Genomic DNA, 24,470 nt, shown 5'->3' with positions numbered 1-24,470 from the left:
AGTGAAGCAGAGGGCTGCTGGAGTTCCTTCTGAAGAGCCTGCACATGGACTTGCAAACTCACTTGATCTGGGCTCCAGTGCAGGGGCATCAGCTCAAAAAGTGCCAGGGGTCAGAAGCACTGGCTGGCATCACTGCTCCTTTGTTGAGCTCCTTTCCCCAGCCAGCAGCCATGCATCAAATCTGAACTCTCCATTAAGCTGGCTAACACTGTTCCCCTCTGCATTGGTAACTCCCTGAGACCCCACCCTACTCATGTGTCAGGCCCAAGTCTTCCAGTGGCTTTTCCACACAAGCTGCATGCCTCGGCTCACATTGTAAACTTCCCAAAATCTCCCAAAGGTCTACAAATCCCAAACAAGCAGAGGCTGGCTTCAGTGTGCCTAATACTAAGCAGACCCAAGCCTGGCACAAGGGGCCCCCATGCTCAGCACTGGTGGCAGCAAGCCTTAGTTCCCAGCATAGCTTCTTCCAAGCACCTTGAAGTCCAATACAGGTGGCAACCAACAGCAAATCACTTCGTAGCTCTCACCAAGTGGCCTCAAACTGGGCACAAATGGAGACTGACCTTGGCCTACACTAGAGCACCTCCCAACCGGCTCCACAAACAAATCCAAAGGGTGGACTTGGCTGGCACATAAGCACCTGCACAATAGCGTGTCCTCTGTAGTCACACCCAGTCATCCTGAAGATCAGTGCTAACACAATCAAGGCTCATCTACAACAGTTGGGCATATAGAACCTACACCTAGGACACTCCTGGAAGACAACTCAGGTGGCCTAGGAAACTGCACCACTGGGCCCTACTACTTAGGGCCACTTTGCCAAGACCAGGAGATGTAGGGAATCAGCCACAATGAGGAGACAAACATGTCCCGCATGACAGAATAGGACAAATCTCCAGAAAAGAAGAATGAAATGGAAACAAGCAATCTACCAGATATAGAGTTCAAAACACTGGCTATAAGGATTCTCAGTGAAATTAGGGGGAGAATAGATGAACTCAGAATTTCAACAGAGATAGAAATATCTGAAGTTAACAAGCAAAATAGAGATGACAAAAAAGTAAAAAGAAATGACCAAAACATTGATGTGGTGGGGATAAATTATAATCATTTTAGAATGTGTTCAAATTGGTGATCATCAACTTAATATGAACTATTAAAAACATAGATTGGGCCGAAACCAGTTTGGCTCAGTGGATAGAGTGTCGGCCTGTGGACTGAAAGGTCCCAGGTTCGATTCCGGTCAAGGGCATGTACGTTGGTTGCTGGCACCTCCCCAGTAGGGGTGTGCAAGAGGCAGCTGATCGATGTTTCTCTCTCATCGACGTTTCTAGCTCTCTATCCCTCTATCCCTCTCCCTTCCTCTCTGTGAAAAATCAATAAAATATATTTAAAAAAAAAAAAAGCAAAAAACTAAGAAATTGAAGAATAAAATTGAATAAGATACAAAACAAATAGGAGTATATACCATGCTGTTGATAGGAAGAATTTACATGGTCAAAATGTGCACACTACCCAAAGCAATCTTCAGATTTAGTGCAATCCCTATCAAAATCCCAATGGTGTGTTTCACACAACTAGAACAAGTAATATTAAAACTTCTATGGAACCACAAAAGTCCTCAGCTAGTCAAAACAATCTTATGATAGGATAGCATGATACCTCTATCTAATTGACCATCATTCCAACACACAAGATGGCCACCACAAGATGGACTGCAGGGGAGGGCAATTAGGGGTGACCCAGGCCTGCAGGAGAGGGCAGTGAGGGGCAATCAGGCCAGCAGGGGAGCAGTTAGACATAGATCAGGCTGGCAGGCAGAAGTGGTAAGGGGCAGTCAGGCAGGCGAGCAGTTGGGAGCCAACAGTCCTGGATTGTGAGAGGGATTAAGTGGGCAGTTGGACATCCCTCAAGGGGTCCCAGATTGGAGAAAGTACAGGCTGGGTTGAGGGACAGACCCTCCCCCCCATGCACCAATTTTGTGCACCAGGCCTCTAGTCTGATATAAAACTATTCTACAAGGTGGTCCTATCAAAAAAACAGACACACAGATCAAAGAAGCACACAGATCAAAGAAGCAGAATAGAAATCCCAGAAATAAACCCACCCTATGTGGTCAATTAATGTATGACAAAGGAGGCAAGAATATACAATGGGAAAATGCAGTAAATGGTGTTGGGAAAGCTGGATAAATACGTTTAAAAGAATGAAACTGGCTCACTTTCTTAACACCATATATAAAAAATAATCTTACATTTAAGTCTTTAACCCATTTTAACACTCAAAACCATAAAAATCCTAGAAGAAAACATAGGCAGTAAACTTTTTGACATCTATCTGTCTCCTAGGGCAAGGACTTTTGCACACGGAAGGTAACCATCAACAAAACAAAAAGACAATCTGCTGAATAGAGAAAATATTTGCCAATAATACATTCAATAAGTCAGTAATGTAAAAGTATATAAGTAACTCATACAACTTAACACTAAGAAAACAAAGAAGCTGCTTTAAAAATGGGCAGAGGATATGTCTATTGGGTGACATATGAAAAGATGTTCAACATCATTTATCATCTGAAAATGCAAATCAAAACCATACTAAGATATAACCTCATACCTGTCAGAATGGCTATCATCAATAAATCAACAAACAAGAATTGGCAATGATGTGGAGAGACTGGAACCTTATAGTGCACTGTTGATGGAATTGCATATTGATGCAGCCTTTATGGAAAACAATATGGAGGAGATTCCTAAAAAAAATTAAACCTATATCATATGACCCAGCAATATCACATCTGGGTATTTATGCCAAGAAATCCTAATCATTAATTATAAAAAGACATTTGTAGCATTATGTATAATAGTCAACCTATAGAATTAGCTGTTGGTGGTGGAATGGATAAAGAAGTGCTACATACTAGTATAGACAGTGGAATATTTAAGTCTTTAACCCATTTTAACACTCAAAACCATAAAAATCCTAGAAGAAAACATAGGCAGTAAACTTTTTGACATCTGTCTGTCTCCTAGGGCAAGGACTTTTGCACACGGAAGGTAACCATCAACAAAACAAAAAGACAATCTGCTGAATAGAGAAAATATTTGCCAATAATACATTCAATAAGTCAGTAATGTAAAAGTATATAAGTAACTCATACAACTTAACACTAAGAAAACAAAGAAGCTGCTTTAAAAATGGGCAGAGGATATGTCTATTGGGTGACATATGAAAAGATGTTCAACATCATTTATCATCTGAAAATGCAAATCAAAACCATACTAAGATATAACCTCATACCTGTCAGAATGGCTATCATCAATAAATCAACAAACAAGAATTGGCAATGATGTGGAGAGACTGGAACCTTATAGTGCACTGTTGATGGAATTGCATTTGATGCAGCCTTTATGGAAAACAATATGGAGGAGATTCCTAAAAAAAATTAAACCTATATCATATGACCCAGCAATATCACATCTGGGTATTTATGCCAAGAAATCCTAATCATTAATTATAAAAAGACATTTGTAGCATTATGTATAATAGTCAACCTATAGAATTAGCTGTTGGTGGTGGAATGGATAAAGAAGTGCTACATACTAGTATAGACAGTGGAATATTACCTGGCCATAAAAAAAATACAACAGTGAAATCTTGCCATTTACAACAATATGAATGGACATAAAAGGTATTAAGCTAAGTGTATGAAGTCAGACTGAGAGAGACAAATACCATTTGATTTCATTTATGTGATTAATCTATAAAAACAACAAAAAACAAAACAGAAACAAAGTCATAGACATGGAATAAATTGATGGTTGCCAGGTTGTGGAAGGGGGACAGGGCAGGTAAGCACAGCAGCAGTGGTTGGAGCCTCTCCTGTCTCCAAGACAAGTGCTAAGAAGCAGGGAGCTGAGCGGTAAGGAGCAGGAGGGCAATAAGAAGTGAGGGGTCCCAGACTGTGAGAGGGATGTCTGACTGCCAACTTAGGCCCAATCCCCATAGGGAGCTGGCCTATGCCTGCAGGTGAGCATCCCCTGAAGGGTTCTAGACTGCAAGGGGACCCAGGCCTGGCTGACGGATCCCTCCTTCCCTCCTCCCATCCCCCTAGTGCACTAATTTCATGCACCGGGCTTTAGTAAGACTATATAGGGATCCTGAGACCAAAAAGTTTGAGAGTCTCTGCTTCCTTTTCTCTAGATTTCAGAATCATTTGCATGTTGCCCCCATTAGTGTTTTACAGGCCACAGTGAGAGAAGGGCTCAGCTTTGGCTAAAAGAGAATGAGCACAGTAGAGCGTGGGGAAAGGGCTGAGTGCCTTGAAGCAGAGCCAAGCGACCTGGCCTGTGCCTCTTTGCCAGGAAACAGAACAGGCCAGTGTAGCTGCTGGAGGCCCCGGGGACAGGGAGTGGGATGTGCACCCCCAGAAGATTCCCTGTGAGTTGTGGTCACCACTCGCACTGTAAATCCAACTCCTCTTCACACAAAATATTTAATCTTTTTCTCTTCTATTCAGTTTAACCAACACTAGACATTTTGTTTTTCTTCCTCGTCATCTTAACCTCCTGTTATTCACATGATGAAATTCCTGATGGAGCTTTCAGATGCATTGATGTGCTTCACACTCGGCAGTCTGACCTTTGGCACCTGCAGCCATCCTTTGTCCTCGAATGTTTGTCAGCTGCCTATTAATTATACAGATTGTCTCTGCCCGCTTTCAGTGGGTTGAGTAAATAACACTGCAGTAGCAGGAGAGAAGGGAATGTGTAGGCAGATTGATTTAACAGACAGTGAGAGGAGAATGAGAAAATTGGTAGGGGAGGTGAACATGACAGTATCAGTATAAAAAATGCCCCACCAGAAAATCTCAGCTGAAAAGCCGCCTATGCCTGTCGTACTTTGTTAAAAGCGATAAGGGAAGGACTGTTTCTGACCTGCCCCTGGCAATGCAAACAATGAAAACTGTGCTTTACTGAATATCTTATCTGTCAAGTAAAACCAGAGAAATCACTGGATAGGCACAAAGCAAATGTCTTAAACGCTAACTAATGTTCCTACCACCCTTTAGGCTACTGATTTTCATATGTAGGCTACTGATTTTCATATGTAATCATAACTACTCACACTTATTTTAAAGGTAATTATTTTAAAACATTCAAGCTCTATGACATGTTCTAATTAGCTGCTTATGTTAAAGGAGAATGCTGGGGTTGACAAGGGCTGAGTTTGTGGGCTGTGTTGTGGAAGCAGTGCTAAGCAGGCTCACCGTGATGTATGGAAGGGCTTTTCTGTTTCCTCCATTGCAAACTAATTAGTTTGACAATAACTTAGCAAGAATTATGCCAACAAAAGTTTGTATGGTCCTTTGGTAATTTGTTGCCCATTTCCAGGCATTCATCAGATTTTTTCTCTCCACTAGTGGCACTTACATAATATCCAATAGTAATTTGTGTGTGTATGAGAGGGAGGTGCAAAGAAAAATAGAAATAACTTATGAATTAAGACCAGTGAGGGGTTTGATGTGCAATGGCTTATTTCCAGTTCCTTATTATTTTTCTTCAAAATCAAAAAGTATTTGGCACAGTATAATTTGAGCCAATGTTAGGCAATTAGCATGTCCTAAAATATTAGAAACAATTCTTTGTTATGGGAAAATAACCTATTATGGTACCTTTTCCTGTGAAAATAATTCATTGGGACTTAAATAACAGTTATCTATGAAAGAGCCATTCCACTACATATTGACTACTTTTTTTTTTTTTTTTTCTGGCCAGTTTTACAGAGGAGATTATTTTGATTTTAAAAAAATCCCTCAAGTGACTTCCTAGATCTCAGATTTCATTTTTATGCTACCCTTTTAAAAAGTATTAACGAGCTCTAATTTTGAAAGTATATTTAAAAATCACTATGAGCTCTAATTTTGAAAGTATATTTAAAAATCACTATGGTCGTTGGAAATTTGTATGTGGTTTCTTGTCAGTCAGATGGTTCATTTGCAGGTCCGAAGCTGAGAGCCTGGGCACAGCAGTGTTTTAACCGGGTTACCCATCCCTTCCCGTTTCCTGGGTTTGATAGCATGGGGCTTCTTACGCACAGCACCCAGTAGTCATTTTGGAGTTTGATTCTTCTGAAAGAATGGGGGGACACGTGGCCCCATATTGAACATACCTTTTCTTGGTTCTGCTATCACATAAACAAGTCTCTACAAACCAGTACTCAAGGTATCGTTTTTTTTTGTTTGTTTGTTTTCCATTTTCAGGCTTCTGGCTGTGATGGATCTGAGATTCCGGACGAAGTGAAGCTGATCGGGTTTGCTCAGTTGAGTGTCAGCTGATATATGTCCCTGGAGGTGCCCTGACCTGTCATGCCTCCCTCACCGCACTCCCCGTCAGCCTCTCCCTCCCCACGCCCTCACTCCCAGTTCCCAGCAAAATCTGAAGATTGTGAAGAGGCCAGCTTCGACGAGATGGGATAAAAAAGAATTTTTTAAAACTTAACACTCCGAGTTCTGCTTTATTCTCTAGCAAGCCACAGTATAAGAACAAGCAAATGCCACAGCTGCACGACTGTTGCTCATTTTTCCAAAAGCTACTTAATATTCTTAGCAATTAATTCGGATATCCCTTAAGTGAAAAGAATCTGAACTATACTCAGGTGGTCCTATTTATTGGCAACAAAGCGAATTTTTTCTATCAGAAGCTGTTTCTTCTTTCATTTTTGTTCTGTTATACTTTAACTGTATATCTGACAATGCTGCCTCTTTTATGTTGTATTTAGAAATTAATATACTTATAAAATTAAGATTTATTAGCCAAACTTGAATTCTAGTTTTAAAACTGACTGTGAATTTTATTTTTCATATATTTATGCATTACACACCTTAGCTAGGAAAAGGAAAAAATTTTGATTATATGCTTCTTGTAGTAAATCTCTTGTTATTTAAACAAAAAGTTTCAGGTCTATCTTTGGAGTATTTATAACTTCTGATTTTTTGAACTGACTGAATTAAGAACTAGAATGCTTCTTCTTTTGGTTTGTTTGCCTAAAAACCAATCCACAATCTGATTGTCTCCTGGGAGAGGGAGGTGCCTTGCAAATTTTCATATGAAGAATGTGCCTGAGGCTGCTTTATTCCAGAACAGCCTCAGATCCAAAACATCCTCTACACACAGTGGCATCTGTAAGTTTTGCTTCATTGGAACATTTAGAAAGCTGTACAAAGTGTTGCCATTCTGTTAGATTGCTACTTCTGTACCCATCTCTGATTTGACTTCTCCTTAAAAATGATAGGATTCGTTGGCCCAAAGGTAATAAACTTGAAAATACCAGAATCAGAGTTTTACTTGAAATTCTGCAGAACACCCAGATGGAGTAAAACAAACAAATACAGAAAAGGTTTTGTGCAATGACTAAAAAAGGATAAGTTTCAAGAATAAGTACTGTCAGCTCAAGTAGCCCTCTGCTGGGCTACCTGTTAATGTAACAGCAAACGTGGGATTTTCAAAATTGGAATCAAAACTTTCAGGGAGGTGGGCTCCCGGAATGGTACATTTGCTCTTTCCTTGCTAACCCTAGACACGGCAGCTCTTCAATGTCCTTTAAAAAGCAAATATATATTACTAAAGAAAACAAAGGTCTTTATAATTGCCTCGTCATCATTGTTAAGATGTTCTAGAGCCATTTGCATACAATTTAATGTAACATCATTCCATTCTATTGTTTACACGAAGATTACTCAAAGATGACTGCAAAGGTAAAAGGAAAATAAACGTGTATTGCACAAAGAAACAGTGTCACGTTGTTTTGTCCCTCCTTTAGGAATCATCTGCCCAAAATTACTAGAGCAAGCATGTCAAACTCAAAGACTAACACAGACCAAATAAACAAGTTTTACGTTTATGTAGGCCACACACACACAAAAAAAAGCTTCAATTTTCATAGAAACGTAGGTTTATTTCAAAAAGTACAGTATAAAATAAAAAAGGACAAGAGCCATGATAAAATTAATGTTTTCTTCCTGGCACTTGGCATCTCTTCTCTGCTACTGTCTTTCCTACTTCAGGGGAAATCTGGTTCACAGTGATTACCGTATTTTTCAGACCATAAGACGCACTTTTTTCCCCCCAGAAGTGGGGGGAAAAAGTCCCTGCGTCTTATGGTCCAAATATAGCCTACACATATACTTTAAAAAAAAAGTTTTTTTTACTTGCCCGGCTCTGTGTGGTCTCTGTGTGCTTGCCCGGCTCTAAAATGGTTCTAAATGCTGCTGTTTACTTTACAGGGTTGATTACATGTGTTTATGACTGTGATGTTGGGTTTTAATGCACATAAAATATTTTAGGACACTATTTGTTCCAGAATCTTTTTTTCTTCATTTCCCTTCTCTAAAAACTGGTGCGTCTTATGGTCCGGTGCGTCTTATGGTCCGAAAAATACGGTACTTTCAAAACTGACCCAAGGTGAATGTCAGTCATTCTGGGTCTGACAGGAGACTTTATGTTCTTTCATAATTGTAAATAACTGCTCACACCGTTATATTGGCTGGGCCATGTGAGTTGGACTTGCTTGAACTAGAGAAAAGTGTTCTGGTGGAAGAATAAGGTATCCATCCAGTCCGAATCAGATTTGACAAGTAAATTAGCCTGAGGAGAAAATGAAAAGAACATTCGCACTTCATGCTGGCTGCCTTTGAATTAAATCCACAGGGCTAAGAAGGTAGGATGATGACATAGGAAGACCCTGAACTCACCTCCTCTGACAGATGTATCAAATCTATACCCCCAGACAAAGCAGTACCCCCTGAAACAGAACTAAGGACCAACTGAATGGCTTCTGCACACAGGGAAACCTCCCCGCCCCCGGCCCCAGACAACCTGGTCTGCTGTAGGGGGGGATCGCCGAGGGGCCTGGCTACAGGCTCACACACCCTGGGACACAGCAGACAGTGGTTTAAAGGGCACCTAAACAACAAGAGAAAGACATCTATTTACTAACCAAAAAGCATCTGCCGAACCGGAGGGGAACTGAGGGAACGCGGCTTCGCCAGGGGCACCAAAATGTGCCATTTGTTGCACTTCCACTCCACCGTGGCTGCTTGAGCAGGAGCATGATCCAGGTGCTCTGACCAGCTGGCCCAGGTTATCTCAGTGAGCTCCAGGCCCACGCCCCAGCCCCTGCAGCACACACCTGCTGCGGCTGCACCTCCAGGCTCCAGCACAGCTCGCCCCAGGGCCCAAGCATGCCCCAAGAATAGCTCGAGCCATCTTGCTAAGGCAACCCTGGCACAGCTCGCACCTGGTACTCCCCGTGGCCTGTTTAAGCTTTAGCTACAGGCCCTGACAGGATTTGCCACTGGGATTTCCTGTGACCAAAGCTCAATCCAACTCCATCTATAGCCTACTGGCCAAGGCAGTCCCCATTTGTCTCCTTCTCCCACTCCCCACCCCCCAATCTCCCTGCAGCCTTTGTCCGCTCCAGCTGGTCAGAGCACCTGCAGCTAGCCTGTCACAGATATATGGCACCTCCAATCTACAAAAGGGAAAGCTACATAAAGCCACTCCTTGAAGGCCTGAAGAGGCTGCTGTTTCATCTAATTCACAGAAATGGAGAGAGACAGCCAAAATGAGGATAGGATACATTTTTCAAGTGAAAGACACAGACAAAACCTCAGGAACAAAACTAAATGAGAGGCAAGCAATCTTCCAGATAGAGCTCAAAACAATGGTGATAGAGATGCTCAATGATCTCGAGAATAGATGAACTCGGTGAGAACTTCAACAAAGATAGAAAATATGGAAAAGAACCAATCAGAATTGAAGAATACAATAACAAATGAAAAATACACTAGTGGGAATCAACAGATTAGATGAAGTCAGTGAGCTGGAAGACATGGTAGTGGAAACCACTCAATGAAAACAATTCTTCTTTTAAATATGAGGATAGTAAGGGATCTCTAGGACAACATCAAGCATACTAGCATTCACATCATAGGTGCACCCATAAGGAGAAGAGAGAGGAATGGACAGAAACCTAATTAAAAAAATAATGGCTGAAAACTCCCCTAACCTGATGAAGGAAACAGACATCAAGTACAGGAAGCACAGAGAGTCCCACAAAAGGAATCCAAAAAGATCCAAACCAAGACACATCATAATTAGAATTCCCAAAGTTGGAGAATCTTAAAAGCAGCTAGGTAAGTACAGGGGATTCTCCCATAACACCAGCTGATTTTCAGCAGAAACTTGGTAGGCCAGAAGTAATATAGTACAATATATTCAGTGATGGAAGAGAAATAACCAAAAATACTCTATCCAATAAGATTATCATTCAGAACTGAAGGAGAGATCAAGAGTTTCCTGAATAAGTAAAAGCTAAAGGAATTCATCACCATTAAAATGGCACTATAAAAAATGCTAGACCTTTATTAAGAGGGAAAGTCAAAACAAAAAATGAAATATACAAATGAAAAAAAAACAGCCAATAAAGGCAAAGATTTAGTAAAAGTAGTGGACCATGCAATTATAAAACGAGTATGAAGATTAAATAACAAAAGTAGTAATATGGATCACTACAGTAGTACATTAAGGGATACAAGCACACAAAACATGTACATCAAAAAGAAATAGAAAAATAACAAAGCCCCTAAGTTAGTAAAATGAAGGAAATAATAAAGATCTATGAGGAAATAAAATAGAGCAATAAAACTAAAAGTTGTTTCTTTGAAAGATAAATAGATGAAACTTTAGCCAGACTCAATAAGAAAAAAAAAAAAAAAAAAAAAACGAGGATCCAAGTAAAATAAGAAATGAAAGAGAAGTGTAAACGGATACCACAAAAAATACAAAAAAATATACAAGAACATAATATACAAAGAAATATACAAGAACATATAAACACGTAACAATAAATTAGACGACCTAGAAGAAATGGATAAAATACTAGAAACAAAATCTTCCAAGACTGAATCAGCAAGAAACAAAATCTAAACAAATAACTGCTGATGAAATTAAATCATCAAAAGTCCCAACAAACCAAAGTCCAGGACAATCACTTCATAGTTGAATCCCACCTATCCTTCTCCAACTATTAAAGAAAAAGACAACAATGAAGAGAAAGGAGAGCTCCCAAACTCATTCTACAAGGTCCACATTACTTTGATACCAAACCAAGACAAAAAACATTATAGAAAAAGCAATCATAGACTAATATTCCTGAACAACATGATGCAAAAATCTTCAAGAAAATATTAGCAAACCAAATTCTGTAGTATATTTAAAAGATCAGAAACCATGATCAACTGGGATTTATTCCTGGGTTGCAAACTTTATTCAATATCTGCAAATCAATCAACATGATACACTACATAAATAAAATGAAGACTATATGATCATCTCAATAGATTAAGAAAAAGCATTTGACAAAATTGAACATTAATTTATGATAAAAACTCTCAAGAAAGTAAAGAGGGAATATATGTCAACATAATAAAGGCCATATATGATAAATCAACAACTAATATTCTCAATGATAAAAAACTTAGAGCTTTTTCTCTAAGATTAGGAACAAGAAAGCACTCTTATTCAGCATAGTATTAGAAATCCTAGCCACAGCATTAGACAAGAAATAAAAAGTGTCCAAATTGGAAAGAAAGAAGTAAATCTATCACTATATATAGAAAACCCTAAGTACCCCACATAAATTTAGGAATGAACTCATTCAGGCCCTGGCCAGTGTGGCCGAGTTGGTTGGAGCATAATCCCATACACCGAAAGGTGGCAGGTTCAGTTCCCAATCAGGGCACATACCCAGGTTATGGATTCCATCCTTGGTTGGGACACATGTGGTGGGAAGCTGATAGATAAATTAGAGAGAAAATTTCTCTCTCACATTGATGTTTCTATCTCTCTCCTTCTCCCTCTCTCACCTCTCTAACAACAACAAAAAAGCACATATATTTATTTTTAAATACAATTAAAAGAAAAGCATACACACAATACATACAATGTTTTGAACACTTTCCTTTTCTAGTACATTCAATGGAGGCCCAGGAGTAGTAGGTTACATGATAAGAAATGCCAGCCAGCAAGGAGCTGAGACACGGCCCCATTACTCTCACTTGTGGTTTAAAAAGATGCAGTAAACAAAGTTAAAGTTTAAAGGAATAACTGGACTACATATTCTTTAGCCAATCCTCCATGACTGTTTCTCTCAGCCAACCTTTCAATTAGAGATGACATACAGCAATACAATGTTGGGGTTCTGCTCACTGGCAAAGACCTAAACTTCACTCAATACAGATATTTGGTATATATTTGAACAGGTTCACATGCTTTGACAAACAGGCGTGTTTACCACCTTTTTGTAAAATCAAGGCACCCACATCTCGTACATCTAAATACTTGCAAGAAATCTTCTGTATCCATTGTGCCTCTACTGTGGTCGACTGGCAGAGATGTAAAATGGGTCATTCCCTTTTATCTCATCTTAGCTCTCATACATTGTTCTTATATGAACAAAATGGTTTTCTGGATAAAAGGAGAGAGGGGGAGAGAGAGAGAGAGAGAGAAACATCCATGTAAGAGTGAAGTGCAACCTGAGTGCATGCCCTGACCAGGAATTGAACCTGCAACCCTTTGGTTCATGGGATGATGCTCCAAACAACTCAGCCACACCAGTCAGGGCTGTTTTTTGTTTTGTTTTGTTGTTTTGTTTTTGTATTTAAAAATAACTTTTAGAAAGGCCTGTAAATCATGGGTGATAAAATTTTAACTTAAAAATTTATGTAAAGTTCCTTTTATCTTACATATCATGTATTTGCAAATATGTTAGGTGGCCATCTCATCTTGTCTGATTGAGTATGGTGAAGTATTAGTCTGTATGGGAAGAGCTAAGAATTCCCTCAAAAAACTAATGTACTCCTACATACAATGATCTTAGCATGGAAAAATTTCACATTAGCATTTTCAATCACTCATTCTAATAATATACCTATGGTCTGTTTAGTGTTAAGCATTTGTCTCCCTGGTGAACCCTTCAAGTTAAAATTAGTAAGCAGAATCTACCATTAAGTATTTAGAGACATTAGTGATGGTGAATCTGAGACAACCGACATTGGAGGGGTTCTGTCAAAAGTTGGGATTTGCATTCCATGTTAAATGATCTTAGGTCTCTTTTCCTGGAAGTATATTTGATAAGCGAAGCCATTGCATACATTGGCCTGTTTAGTTTCACAATAAAATCATATGATTCATTTAAAATAAAAATGTTTATCATCCCTTATAGCTGAAAGAATGCTTCTAGTTTATCCAGAAGTGGCTTTATACAATTACATATCAGCTTAAAGGAACTCAAATATACCCGTTTTTCTGCTTCACATATTTTTTTTTTATCAAATCTGTTAGGAAATGCTAACAATTCTGACCCTCACCGAGATACAGGGCAGGTAGGGTATAAGTCCTGTGCCAGGGTGCGTAGTACTAGAACATTCCCTCAGGGCCAGAATGTTCCAACTTAGAACTATGTAATACTTTCCAGGATTCTAGGTTTCAAGAAGTCTATCATTAAGTCTAAAAGCTATAAACAAAAGGCTTTTTTTGAACTCTCACCCAAGGATATGTTTTATTGATTTCATTAATTTTAGAGAAGGGAAGGGAGAGAGAAACATTAATGCTAGTGCAACAAATGCTTTTTAAGCGACAGTGTCCATTGTGTATTGGCATAAACTAAAAAATTTAAGTATAAAATATTTGTTAGGCCTGGCCAATGTGGCTCAATGATTGGAGCTTTGATTGATCCCCTATACTAAAGGGTCTCTGATTTGACTCCTGGTCAAGTGCAGGTGCCTGGATTATGGGTTTCATCCCCTGCCCGGTGGGGGTGCATGCAGGAGGCAATCAATCAATGTGTCTCTCCTGCATCATTATTTCTCCCTCTCCCTCTTTTTCTCCCCATCTCCCCTGCCCCCTTTAAAAATCAATGGGAATAAATATCCTCCAGTGAGGATTAACAATAAAGAAAGTTTGTGAGAATGTTTACTTTAAACTGATGTAATACTTCATGGAATGCATACTGGAGTTTTGTTTTTTTTTTAAAAGGGCATTATCTTCTCCCAAAGTGTGGACCCATTTATTGGAGTTTACTGCATGGAATGTGTACCACTAGGAATGATTAAAATGTTAAATGCATGTAAATTGTGTGGATTATAAGAGCATACATTTAAAATAAGATAAAGTGATTGACTTCCCTCAAAATCAATATCCACACCCAAAACACCACCAAAAAACAGGTTGGGGGTGGGGGGTTGATAGAAGGGAGGCTGGCATTCCACAGAAATAGACAAACCATTGAAAAAATAGTCAAAAGTACTGGTTTCCAAAAGGCCCAGTGATTGCTTAGATGCTGTTTTGCTACAGAGAAAATGCATGTCCCTTTATCTGCCTTCTTGTGCCATGCTCACCAAACCTAGCCAGGGCTAGTTTGGGGATCTAAGAAAAGTGAAGAAAAATCTGCAAAATTAGTAATCAGCTACTGGGCACTTGGTGCTAACCTAGTGGGTGCAGTTTATATTGTGCATCCTCAGGTGAGCAAGCTAAGAAAGACATAAAACTTTCCCTACATGAGTTATAGTAGACAAAGCAAGTATCCTTAGCTGAGGAGAGTTATTAAACCCATCAAATTTAGCTCATAACTCATCAAAGGGCAAGGAATGTTATTAAAAATTACAATCTTAGGCTGTTATTTGAATTTGCTACAGAATAATGAAAGGTCAATAACAGACAAATCATTCCTATAGTGTTTTTATTCCTCATGTAGAATACTGGTTTGAGAAACAAAGACTTGTAATTTGTCACAGAGCCAACTGGCTTATTGTTTAAGTAGAATGTTCAGTCAATAAATGGGTCCACACTTTGGGAGAAGATAATGCCCTTTAAAAAAAAAATGGTATAGAGTAGACAAGGCTCTGGCCCAGTTTTCCCATTTGGCATTGAACAATTCTGGCAGCAGCACTTAGCTGTGTTAAGTAGCATTAAGTTCAAAATGAACAGGTGACCAGGTTTAGTGAATTCAGATAGATTTTTCACATACTTAAATCTTTGGTTCTCCTCTCCCTAAATTCTATGGGATTCCAAAAAAGAAGTGAATCCAAATGAAATGGAGGACTGAGAAAAGTACAGTGTGTGTCTGAGATGCCACTGCTGTTCGTGCATATTGTGGGAAAGTCTGGATTCCGACCCAGCACGCTTTATCTTCTCAGTCTAGAACACTGTATGAAGCACACAATGTTATCAAAGCATACATATTATCATGCTTTGTATATATTTCATAATATGTACTACCAAATTTATATATATTTGGTAATATTTGTATATATTTGAAAATATGCACTAATTTGATTCACATAGTAGTCCTGTGGTAATGTGTATTTGTGCACCGAGTAACAATGCAAGCTCTATTTCTTACTGTGGGTTGTGACCAAAAAGTTTGAAAGCCACTGCTTTAAGGCAATTGGAGTATTTTGTTGTTATTTTGCAGCCAAAAGCAGTCACTCTGCTAAGCACTTTACAGCATCTCATTCAATCTTAGACAATTCTATTGGTTAGGTTTTATTGTCCAACTTCAAAGATGAGAAAACTAAAGCTTTAAAAGAGTGAGCTGCTTAAGGTGACCCTGAAAGCACTGGAATATAAATTCTGGGAAAAGCCACAACAATAAAAGGGGACCTGGAAATCTAGTCCATTGCCCAAGGTATCTGGCAGGGGAACTTTGAGATCTATAGGGAGAAAAACTATAAAACTCTTGAACTTCCACCAGGTGGGGTGCTCAGACTAGCTGAGTTTCCTCCTTGTGCTTTACACCAAGTGTTTTTTTTTTTGTTTGTTTGTTTGTTTGTTTTTTATCCTCACCTAAGGACATTTTTAAAAAATATATATTTTATTGATTTTTTACAGAGAGGAAGGGAGAGAAATAGTTAGAAACATCGATGAGAGAGAAACAGGTGCCTCCTGCACACCCCCAACTGGGGATGTGCCTGCAACCAAGGTACATGCCCTTGACCGGAATCAAACCCGGGACCCTTCAGTCCACAGGCTGACACTCTATCCACTGAACCAAACCGGTTTTGGCACCTAAGGACATTTCTTATTATTTTTATTTATTTTTATTTATTTATTTATTTATTTTTTTTTCAGAGAGAGTGAGAGGAGGAAAGAAAAACTAATGTGAGAGAGACACACTGAATGGTTGCCTCCTGTTTGCACCCTGACCCAGGCCAGGAATCAAGCCTTCAGCTGAGGTATGTGCCCTTGACTGGGAATCAAACCCGAGACCCCTCCATCTGAGGGCCTACACTCTGATCACTGGGCAAAACCTGCTAGGGCATTTCAAGTGTATTCTTAATAAATTTGCTTGCTTTGCTTCAACCCTGCTTTCTACCACTCATCTGCATTCTTTCTGGTAGAAAGTGACTCTGGGGTAATATATCAGGTTCTAATGCCTGTTCTCTTCATCACATCAGACAACCTCCCTACATAATACAAGGTACGTTTTATTGCAGGTTTGTTCTGGACCAGGCACTAAACCAAAGACTTTTCCTACCTTACCTTGCTGAGACCTCACACAACTCTAAGAAATCTGTATCTTTATCTAAATTTTATAGATGAGGAAATAGACATACAGATATCTTAAGTTCTCCAAGGTCAGCCAGCTAATAGTCAATAGAAGGAAACTGAACCCAAGTCAGTCTGACTCCAAAGCATTTGCACTATACCTCAGAGAGCTGCCAGGTTTGGTGGGGCCTGAGGTTATACAATTTGGAATAGTTGGTCCTTTAAGTTTGGGGTACAAAATTATTCTTAGAAAATTTGATACCGAGTTTGGAAGGGTCCTGAAGATTATTCCTGGAAACTCTTCCATCTGAGTCATAGATGCTGCACTTGTGTTTCATTTCATGAGTCTTATTACATCCAACTTTTGGGTATGTATATCAGAACCCTTTATGATATGGCTTCCAAATCCAGGAAGGTAAGTAATTTTTCCCAAGATCAAAGAGCCAGAAAACCTGTTTGAGAAGGAACAGTATCGATCTGATTCTTTACCTAACTGCCTTAAAATTTTTTTTAAATAAAAAATAAAGTACATTTTTTGTAATAAAATTGTAATACTAAAATGGATTCTGCTTAGGCTTTGTTGCTGTGTGATCTCACCCAAGTTCTATTTCACTTTCCTGAGCCTCAGTGCACTATTTTTACATTGAAGGGGATTAATTAGTTGATTATTAACTTCCTTTCCAACATGAACTTTCTCAGGCCTAATTCAGCAAGGAACAAATAACCAGGTTGCTACTTGACTGAGCTGGTCCATCCTTACTGCTGTAACAGTTGAGATGTTGCTGAATTGGGCTTTAGAAATTCCAATCAGCTCATTAGAATCCTGTTATACAGAGTTGTACAGGCAGAGTCAGGACCCACCTCCAGAAAGTTAAAATGATTTGTTAATTTGCTTGCTTGAATGTAGTGGCTATCAATCAAGCACGCAATATCAAATGTACATCTAAACCAAACTATAGACCTTAAATACAAAGAAGTTTTATGTGTCAGTTATACCTGGAGTGAATAAAGCAGGGGAAATAAGAGGTGGAGGGTCATAGTCCACATGGAAGTTTCATTGCTTTCTGCTTCTTCCCCTGGACCCTCTTGAAGAGAGCTAGCTGGTGGGAGGCAGGAGAAGGTGTGGGAAGAAGAAATGACAGAAATGGCAGTCTTCCACTGCAGAAAGCATCAGACAGTACTGGATCCCTTCCTGACATTCATAGGTATTTTCTTTGGAAGTTATATTAGCTTATGGACATGGTCTTAATATATTTCAAATATTTCTATTTCTGGGGCTCTGTTCTAACTCCACAGCACTCCACAGGGCCATTGCTCCAAGTTCTTTCTTACCCCTAATGCTCCCCTCACAGGAGCCTGGCAGGAAGTGTGTTGAGGAAGGGAGAGTTGAGAAGGAAGGGTACCTGACAAATGGTCTTGCCCCACATGGATAAAAGCCTTCACAGTGTCCTTATTAACTAGGTCAGAACCAAAGTCTTACAAATTGCATATTCCTACTATTTCCAGCATTTTGGTTTTGTGAAGCATTGATATTAACTAATTTACATTATTAAAAACAGTTAACATTACTAAAAACAGTAACCACAGCATGTCTACCTTATTCATAGGTATTTTTATACGTATTTTATTTTAATCTTATAATTTATAAGATTAAACTTTCATCTTATAGATATACCTGTTCAATTTACAGATAAAGAAAATGAAGTTCAGAGAAATTAGATAACTTGTCCAAGGTGAGCAGCTAGAAAAGAAATTGCAGGACTTGTCATTTGAGCTCCTATGTGAAATGTCTTCCTACTATACTGCATTGCCTTTCAATTCAATCTGCACTTTCCCTATATTTATGATAATGTTATTTGATTGCCTTTCAACCCATCACTAAAGCAAAAGGATCTGTTTCAGATGAAACTTAGTAGTGTTAAATTGTCTGGTATCCAACCCTTACTCAACATACAATAGAAAATCTAATACCATCCCTGGCCCCCAAAGATGTTAGGAGAAATATCATAATATATTGTTGAAAACCAATGACTGCAAATAGACCAGCAAAGAATTTAAATTATAAAAATGGCAAATGGCAGTTGTAAGCCAATCAAGAAAAAGTCTAGCTATATAGTCACATTTTCAGCTGTTTCCCTGTGTTGGCAGCCTTTTAAAGCCACACGACTATTAAATGTATTAGTATAAGGAAGACTGTGATAACACCACAGTCATCTGTGCAAAATGAATTTAGAAGTGATTGACAGATAGACTTGATGTAGTGAGTTGCTAAAAAGATCAGCCCAGAACTATGAAACACACAATGATGCTTTCCTGTGGGTTAAAAGAGAAAGGATTGATTTGTCCATCACTAGAGCCACCTTGGGGAACAGTCAAGTATTTCTTAAACTTCTCAATATAAGCATGGAATAGAATAAGGTTAAACTTCTTGAAGTATCGCTTGGACAATGCTCACTACCATAAAGACGTCACTTTTGAGTCGAAATCCTTCCTGACTGACCCTAGTTTAATACTAAAGCTCTTTGTTCTCCATCAGGAAGATAGGAGACGTGATTTTAAACAATGATATGCTGGGCTCTCTGTGTAGAGCCCTATAAATTTCAGGGAATACTTCAATGATACCTTCTAAGAACAGTATCATCAGTATTAATGCTCCATTTGTGCAAGGAGGCTTTGCATTTGTTTGAGGTAGACATGACTAAGTAATCACAGCCAGTATCCTAATTGAGCCTCAGAGTATTTTTCAAAACAGCAGTCCAGACAAACCCAATAATTAGGCACTTGTGAAGAGAGCTCAGCCATGAAAATAAGAGCTTCAGATCTATTTTGTTAGTATCCATATACTTAAGAGTTAGCTCTAGTGATGGATAATTACACAATATGTCCTGCCTGGGTAGTTCAATTGGTTTGACTGTTATCCTGATATGCCATGGTTGCGGGTTCAATCCCCAATCAGGGCACTTACAAGCAGCCAATGAATGCATAAATAAATGGAACAATGAATGTTTCTCACACTCTACAATCCATCCATTAAAAAATAAGTTATACAATAATTGTGAATGGATATATGGCATGGCCAATTTCTACCAATTCCCTCAAAGTTAGACTCATTGAATATATATTTTAAAAAATCCCAATATCTCAGATATTATCTGATCTAATTTCCTGGCAATCTTCCTTGGAACCCAAGCTTTTTACTCCCCTCCTTATATTTCTTATACTCTTTATAGAAAGGAATTCTCTTATCGTTAAAGGAAAAATATCATACAAATCTGGGACCAGCAAGTTTTCTGAGTTAGGGCCAGGGTTTGTGTTTCTGAAGTTTTTAATTATAGAGATAATATATTAAATGCAGGATGATCCCCAAACTTCATCACCAAAGACACCTGGTCTGGAATAAGGACAAGTAAACAAGAAAATGTTTGATATATGAAGTTTAAGTTTCATCAAATCACCTTGAAGCCCTTAACTGCAGAGAAATGATTATTAGCCTATCAATAATGACGGAGTCAGGGAACTTTTTCTATTCCTAAATCTCTGTTGAAGAATGTTGAGGCTCTGTATTCATTGTTTGTCCTTGACTTTGTGATTGATGTCTGTAAGGCAGTCATATTTGGAAAGTCAACCTCAAACACATTCTTCAAACACGTTCTCCGAAGAGCAAGACTTTGCACGCCTTCCATAAAACAGGAGAGGATGGGAGCATAGGTTCAATAATGTTTTCGAATTCCTTATTTGAATATGAAGCTTTGTATTACCTTGTATTGGTCTATGAGAAAATACAACCAATTCCTGATCTGCCAAAAAATAAAAAATCTTATGTATAAGTTGAATCTTTGGTCTCCTTTTCCCTATGTCATCTTCTACCAAAGACACTCTTGTGTCCTGGGAATAGGAGTGGAGAGCTAAGGATCTTTACATTGTCTGGATCCCCATCACCTCCATGATCTCATCGCCTACTACTCGCATCAATGTTCTTCCAATTTCAGCCACACCAACCGCCTTCCTCTTCCTTTAAGACACCAGGCACTGCTTTAGTTATTCCTTCCAAGACAGGCTTTTCCCCGATCTTGACTAATTCCCTCTACTCCAAGTTTTGCATAAATATTTCTACTACAATGAGGCCTTCCTGAACTCTGCATTTAAAATAACAACCTTCAACCCACATGCCCACCACTCTCATACCCCCTTACTTTCCTTTCCCCCCACAAAGTGCTTATCATTTTCTAAGTCTCTAAAATGTACTTAATATTATATGTCCCGTATATAATCTCCAATAGATATATATTTAATATGTCCAGTATATAATCACTCATTCTGCTCTCAAGGTTAGATATATTTTCTTTCTGATGTATTTAAACTTCCAGAACAGTCGCAAGGATAATTTAGTCTCTTCAATGAGGTTCTTTGTTGGATTCTTAAGGAAAAACACAGGAAAAGCTGTGAAACAATGGCAACAACTCAGTGAAGCTAACCAAGAGAGCTTCCTTCTGGGAGCTTTTTATTTCCCCTTTCACTTGGCCTGAAATTTCACAAATTATAGATTTATTTGACTTAAGGGATGTTATCTTTTAAAATGCAAATACTATGGCCTGTCAGTTACTGACATATTATTAATAATGGATTTAAACTCATCACTCTCTCCCAGTCTCTAATGGAGACCAGCTTACTGATGAGAACAGGAATGGAAGAGGAAGCTAGGCCATTTTAGAATACAGATCTCTGTGGGGAGTGTGGAAATCCTGGGTGGGAGCCAGAGTGGGGAGGCTTAAGGCAGCACAGTAGGGCTCATTCTGGAAAGGTGGAAATAGTAATGTCACATTCACATAGTAATGTTTAGTTCTGTAATAATCTTTTCAAAATCCCTCCAAGAAAAGCTTGCCTTAAATCGATAACATCTGTTGGCCAGGTATAGCCAGCAGGCACTTGTTTAGAGGAGTAAATGGGAACAGGAATGGGCATTTGGCTTCCTGGATCTCTCCATGTGTCTCTCTCCATGTGCTTCATCTAGAAAGAATGGTTCTATTATTTCCCCTGCAGCGCTCTTCAGGCTGGCCCAGCTGATTAGCTATCCAGATTTCACTGCCTAACATGGTGACACTTCCATCATTTATTTGGCCACCATGAGTAAAACCCACACAAACACTACTTTATAGCTATTTTATGATGGTTAGATTGTTGATGGTCAAGCTGTTTTCAGTGTCAACCCCATCATTCTTTAGTGTCCACAGATTTCAGATCCAATCAAAAACTTGAATCAAACAACTTTGGGATCATGGTGAGGGGCTGTATGGGGTTGGCATAAATAGTAATATATATTGAAGAGCTCAGGCTGAAAAGTTTATGGCTAGTAAAGTTAGTCACACTCTATAGGGACACAGAAGCTAATGAAATAATTTTCATCTCATCCGTGCTGGAAACGAAATGACTATTGGTAGAGGAATTTGAGAACTTTGAGAAAACAAGAAAAGAGAATGGGCCAAAACCGGTTTGGCTCAGTGGTAGAGCGTGGGTCTGTGGACTGAAAGGTAGGGGGTGTGCAGGAGGCAGCTGGTTGATGTTTCTCTCTCATCGACGTTTCTAGCTCTCTATCTCTCTTCCTTCCTCTCTGTAAAAAATCAATAAATTAAAAAAAAAAAGAGAGAGAGAGAGAGAGAGAGAGAGAGAGAGAGAGAGAGAGAGAATGGGATGACACACCTATGGACTCTCAGGGCTAGGGATGTCTATCCCAGACAGGGATGTCTTTACAGAAAAACTGAAAATTCCTCTACAAACTCTTCTGGACTGAAAGTCTCTTGCAATAATGCTACCTAATAAAAAAGTAATATGCAAATTGACCACACTTTCGCTATGCCCAAGCCATGCCCACAAGGATGAGTATGCAAATTAATCCAACCAAGATGGCGGTTAATTTGCATACCAAGACAGGACAGAAAGAAGCCAAGCACTGCAGAAGGGAATGAAGCTGCAAAGAAGCAAGTAAGCAAGCAAGGCAGTGGAGAAGAAAGGGAAGCAGATGGGGCAGGGGAGAGAGCAGCAGGAAGACCAGTTGCAGGAATCTTCCTGCAATGGGCTACTAGTAATAACAATAATAGCTGCCATTTACTGAATACTCACTCTTTGTCAAATACTGTATAGCTAAGATATATAAGACTGCATTTATGATGGTCCCTAGATATGGGTATTATCCTTGTTCTCTAGTTGAAAAAAACTAAGTTCCAGCTCACTGAATATCTGTTCAAAGTGAGGAGGGGGCAGAATCAAGACCTAAACCAGTGGTTGAGCATGCCCTTCTTCACTTTATAATACTGTCTCCACACAGGGAACGTGAAGAGGTATCTAGGTCTCTTGGCTCTGTAGAATGTTTCAGGAGATTTATTTTGCATCAGAAATTGCCCTCATTAGAGCTTAGTGTCAGGTTTTAGAGTAAGAATTCCCTTTATCCTTCTCTTTTCATCAAGCCCTGTGACTAAAAGAGTGTTGTGGACTCAGCCTTTTCCTCCCATCTGGGCATTCACTGCCTATAAAAAGTACACATTCTTTTCAGCTGCTCATGTCCATGAGCCTCACATAGCCAGGCTTATTGATTATATCTAGAGAGAAAAATCACCAGGATAGCAAAACAGGATGCTCCTGACTTCACTTCCCCTTATAGAGAAAAACATCTAACAACTATTCATGAACAGAACTCCACTGAGAGAATCATAGAACAGCCCCTTGCACCAAGACAGAGATCAAGACAGATTGCATTAAAAGGGAAAGAGAAATGGCTACACAATTTACCACATTGTCCCTCCCCAGGCCAGGGCAGCACCATGCAGAAGGGTCTCCACTGAGCCTCCAGTTCCTCCAGTAGGAAAAGAGAGCCAAGGGGGACAACCAGTTCCCCCAGCACTGTGGAAGCCCCTCATATGGGGACTGCAGGGAACTCTGTGGGGCTGAACTACTGATAATCTGACTGTGATGGACTAGTGGGAAGGAGCTTGCAGCAACCAACACATGGATCTTGGTAGACCAAGGCAATACCTGAAGTGCCCAAGTAGATCTCCCAACCAGCGGCTTTGCTTATCTGCAGAACCAGGTTGCTAATGCATTTTGACCAGGGAATGTGGAGTGGGGTATAGATTTCCCTGATTAGAATCCTCAAAGGAAGAGTTTTGTGAACCCTAAAGTCTGGCTTGCTCATTCCCAGGCATGGAGCTGTGTCACACCCCACCCACTAGGTAGAATATTCTCCCAGGCCCTTCTGGTCAGAGGGGCTGATGAGAGCACCTGGAAGTAACATAACCCAGAAACACTCAAGCCACAGGCAGGCAGTGTTCATTGTCCTTAGAGCAAAGCAGTACCAACCATGGAGTGTGCTCCTGCTATACTCAGGCAGGGAGATCAGTTCATAGTTGAGGCTGAGGGTAGCTCCTGGACCCTCCTGATAGGGAAAAAATGGGAAGCCTGGCATGGCATCTCTCTATCCTTCCCAGACAAAGGAGCATAGACAGCCCCACCTGCTGTGAAGAGTGTCTCCAGCCTTATGTGGCCAGAAAGGCTGATGAGAAGACATGGAAGCTGCACTAGACAGCAACACTCTAGCCATGAGACAGGCAGGCACAGCAAGTAGTTTGCAGAGCAGAGCCAGTGGTCCTATTTCACCAGGAACCTTGGAATCTGGATTAGCTTAAGTTAAGACAACAAGAAGCTTTACCATCTTTAGGGCTGCTTCTCCCACTGTGTTCAGGCAGAAAACTAATTCATAGCTTCATTCACTCCTGAATTCAATCTTCAGTCTGCTCAACCAGGGAGCCTAACCAGAGCACATGGGAAGCAATGAAGCCCATTCAATAGTCCTATGTACAATGGTTTGAA

General features: G+C 39.6%; 1 protein-coding gene across 1 annotated transcript in view; it reads left to right on the top strand.

The window, feature by feature from the left end:
* STK39 (serine/threonine kinase 39) overlaps positions 1-7,794 on the top strand; it is a 252,613-nt gene extending 244,819 nt beyond the window's left edge. Inside the window, exon 18 of the mRNA XM_084892329.1 lies at positions 6,266-7,794. Within this exon, the coding sequence (XP_084748455.1) occupies positions 6,266-6,340 (75 nt within the window). The 3' untranslated portion in view covers positions 6,341-7,794. The remainder of the gene's footprint in view (positions 1-6,265) is intronic.
* The last annotated feature ends 16,676 nt before the right edge of the window (positions 7,795-24,470 follow it).

Source organism: Pipistrellus hanaki (genome assembly GCF_964339955.1).
Source record: "Pipistrellus hanaki genome assembly, chromosome: 8".
Taxonomy (NCBI): domain Eukaryota; kingdom Metazoa; phylum Chordata; class Mammalia; order Chiroptera; family Vespertilionidae; genus Pipistrellus; species Pipistrellus hanaki.
This window is presented reverse-complemented; position numbering and strand designations above follow the sequence as displayed.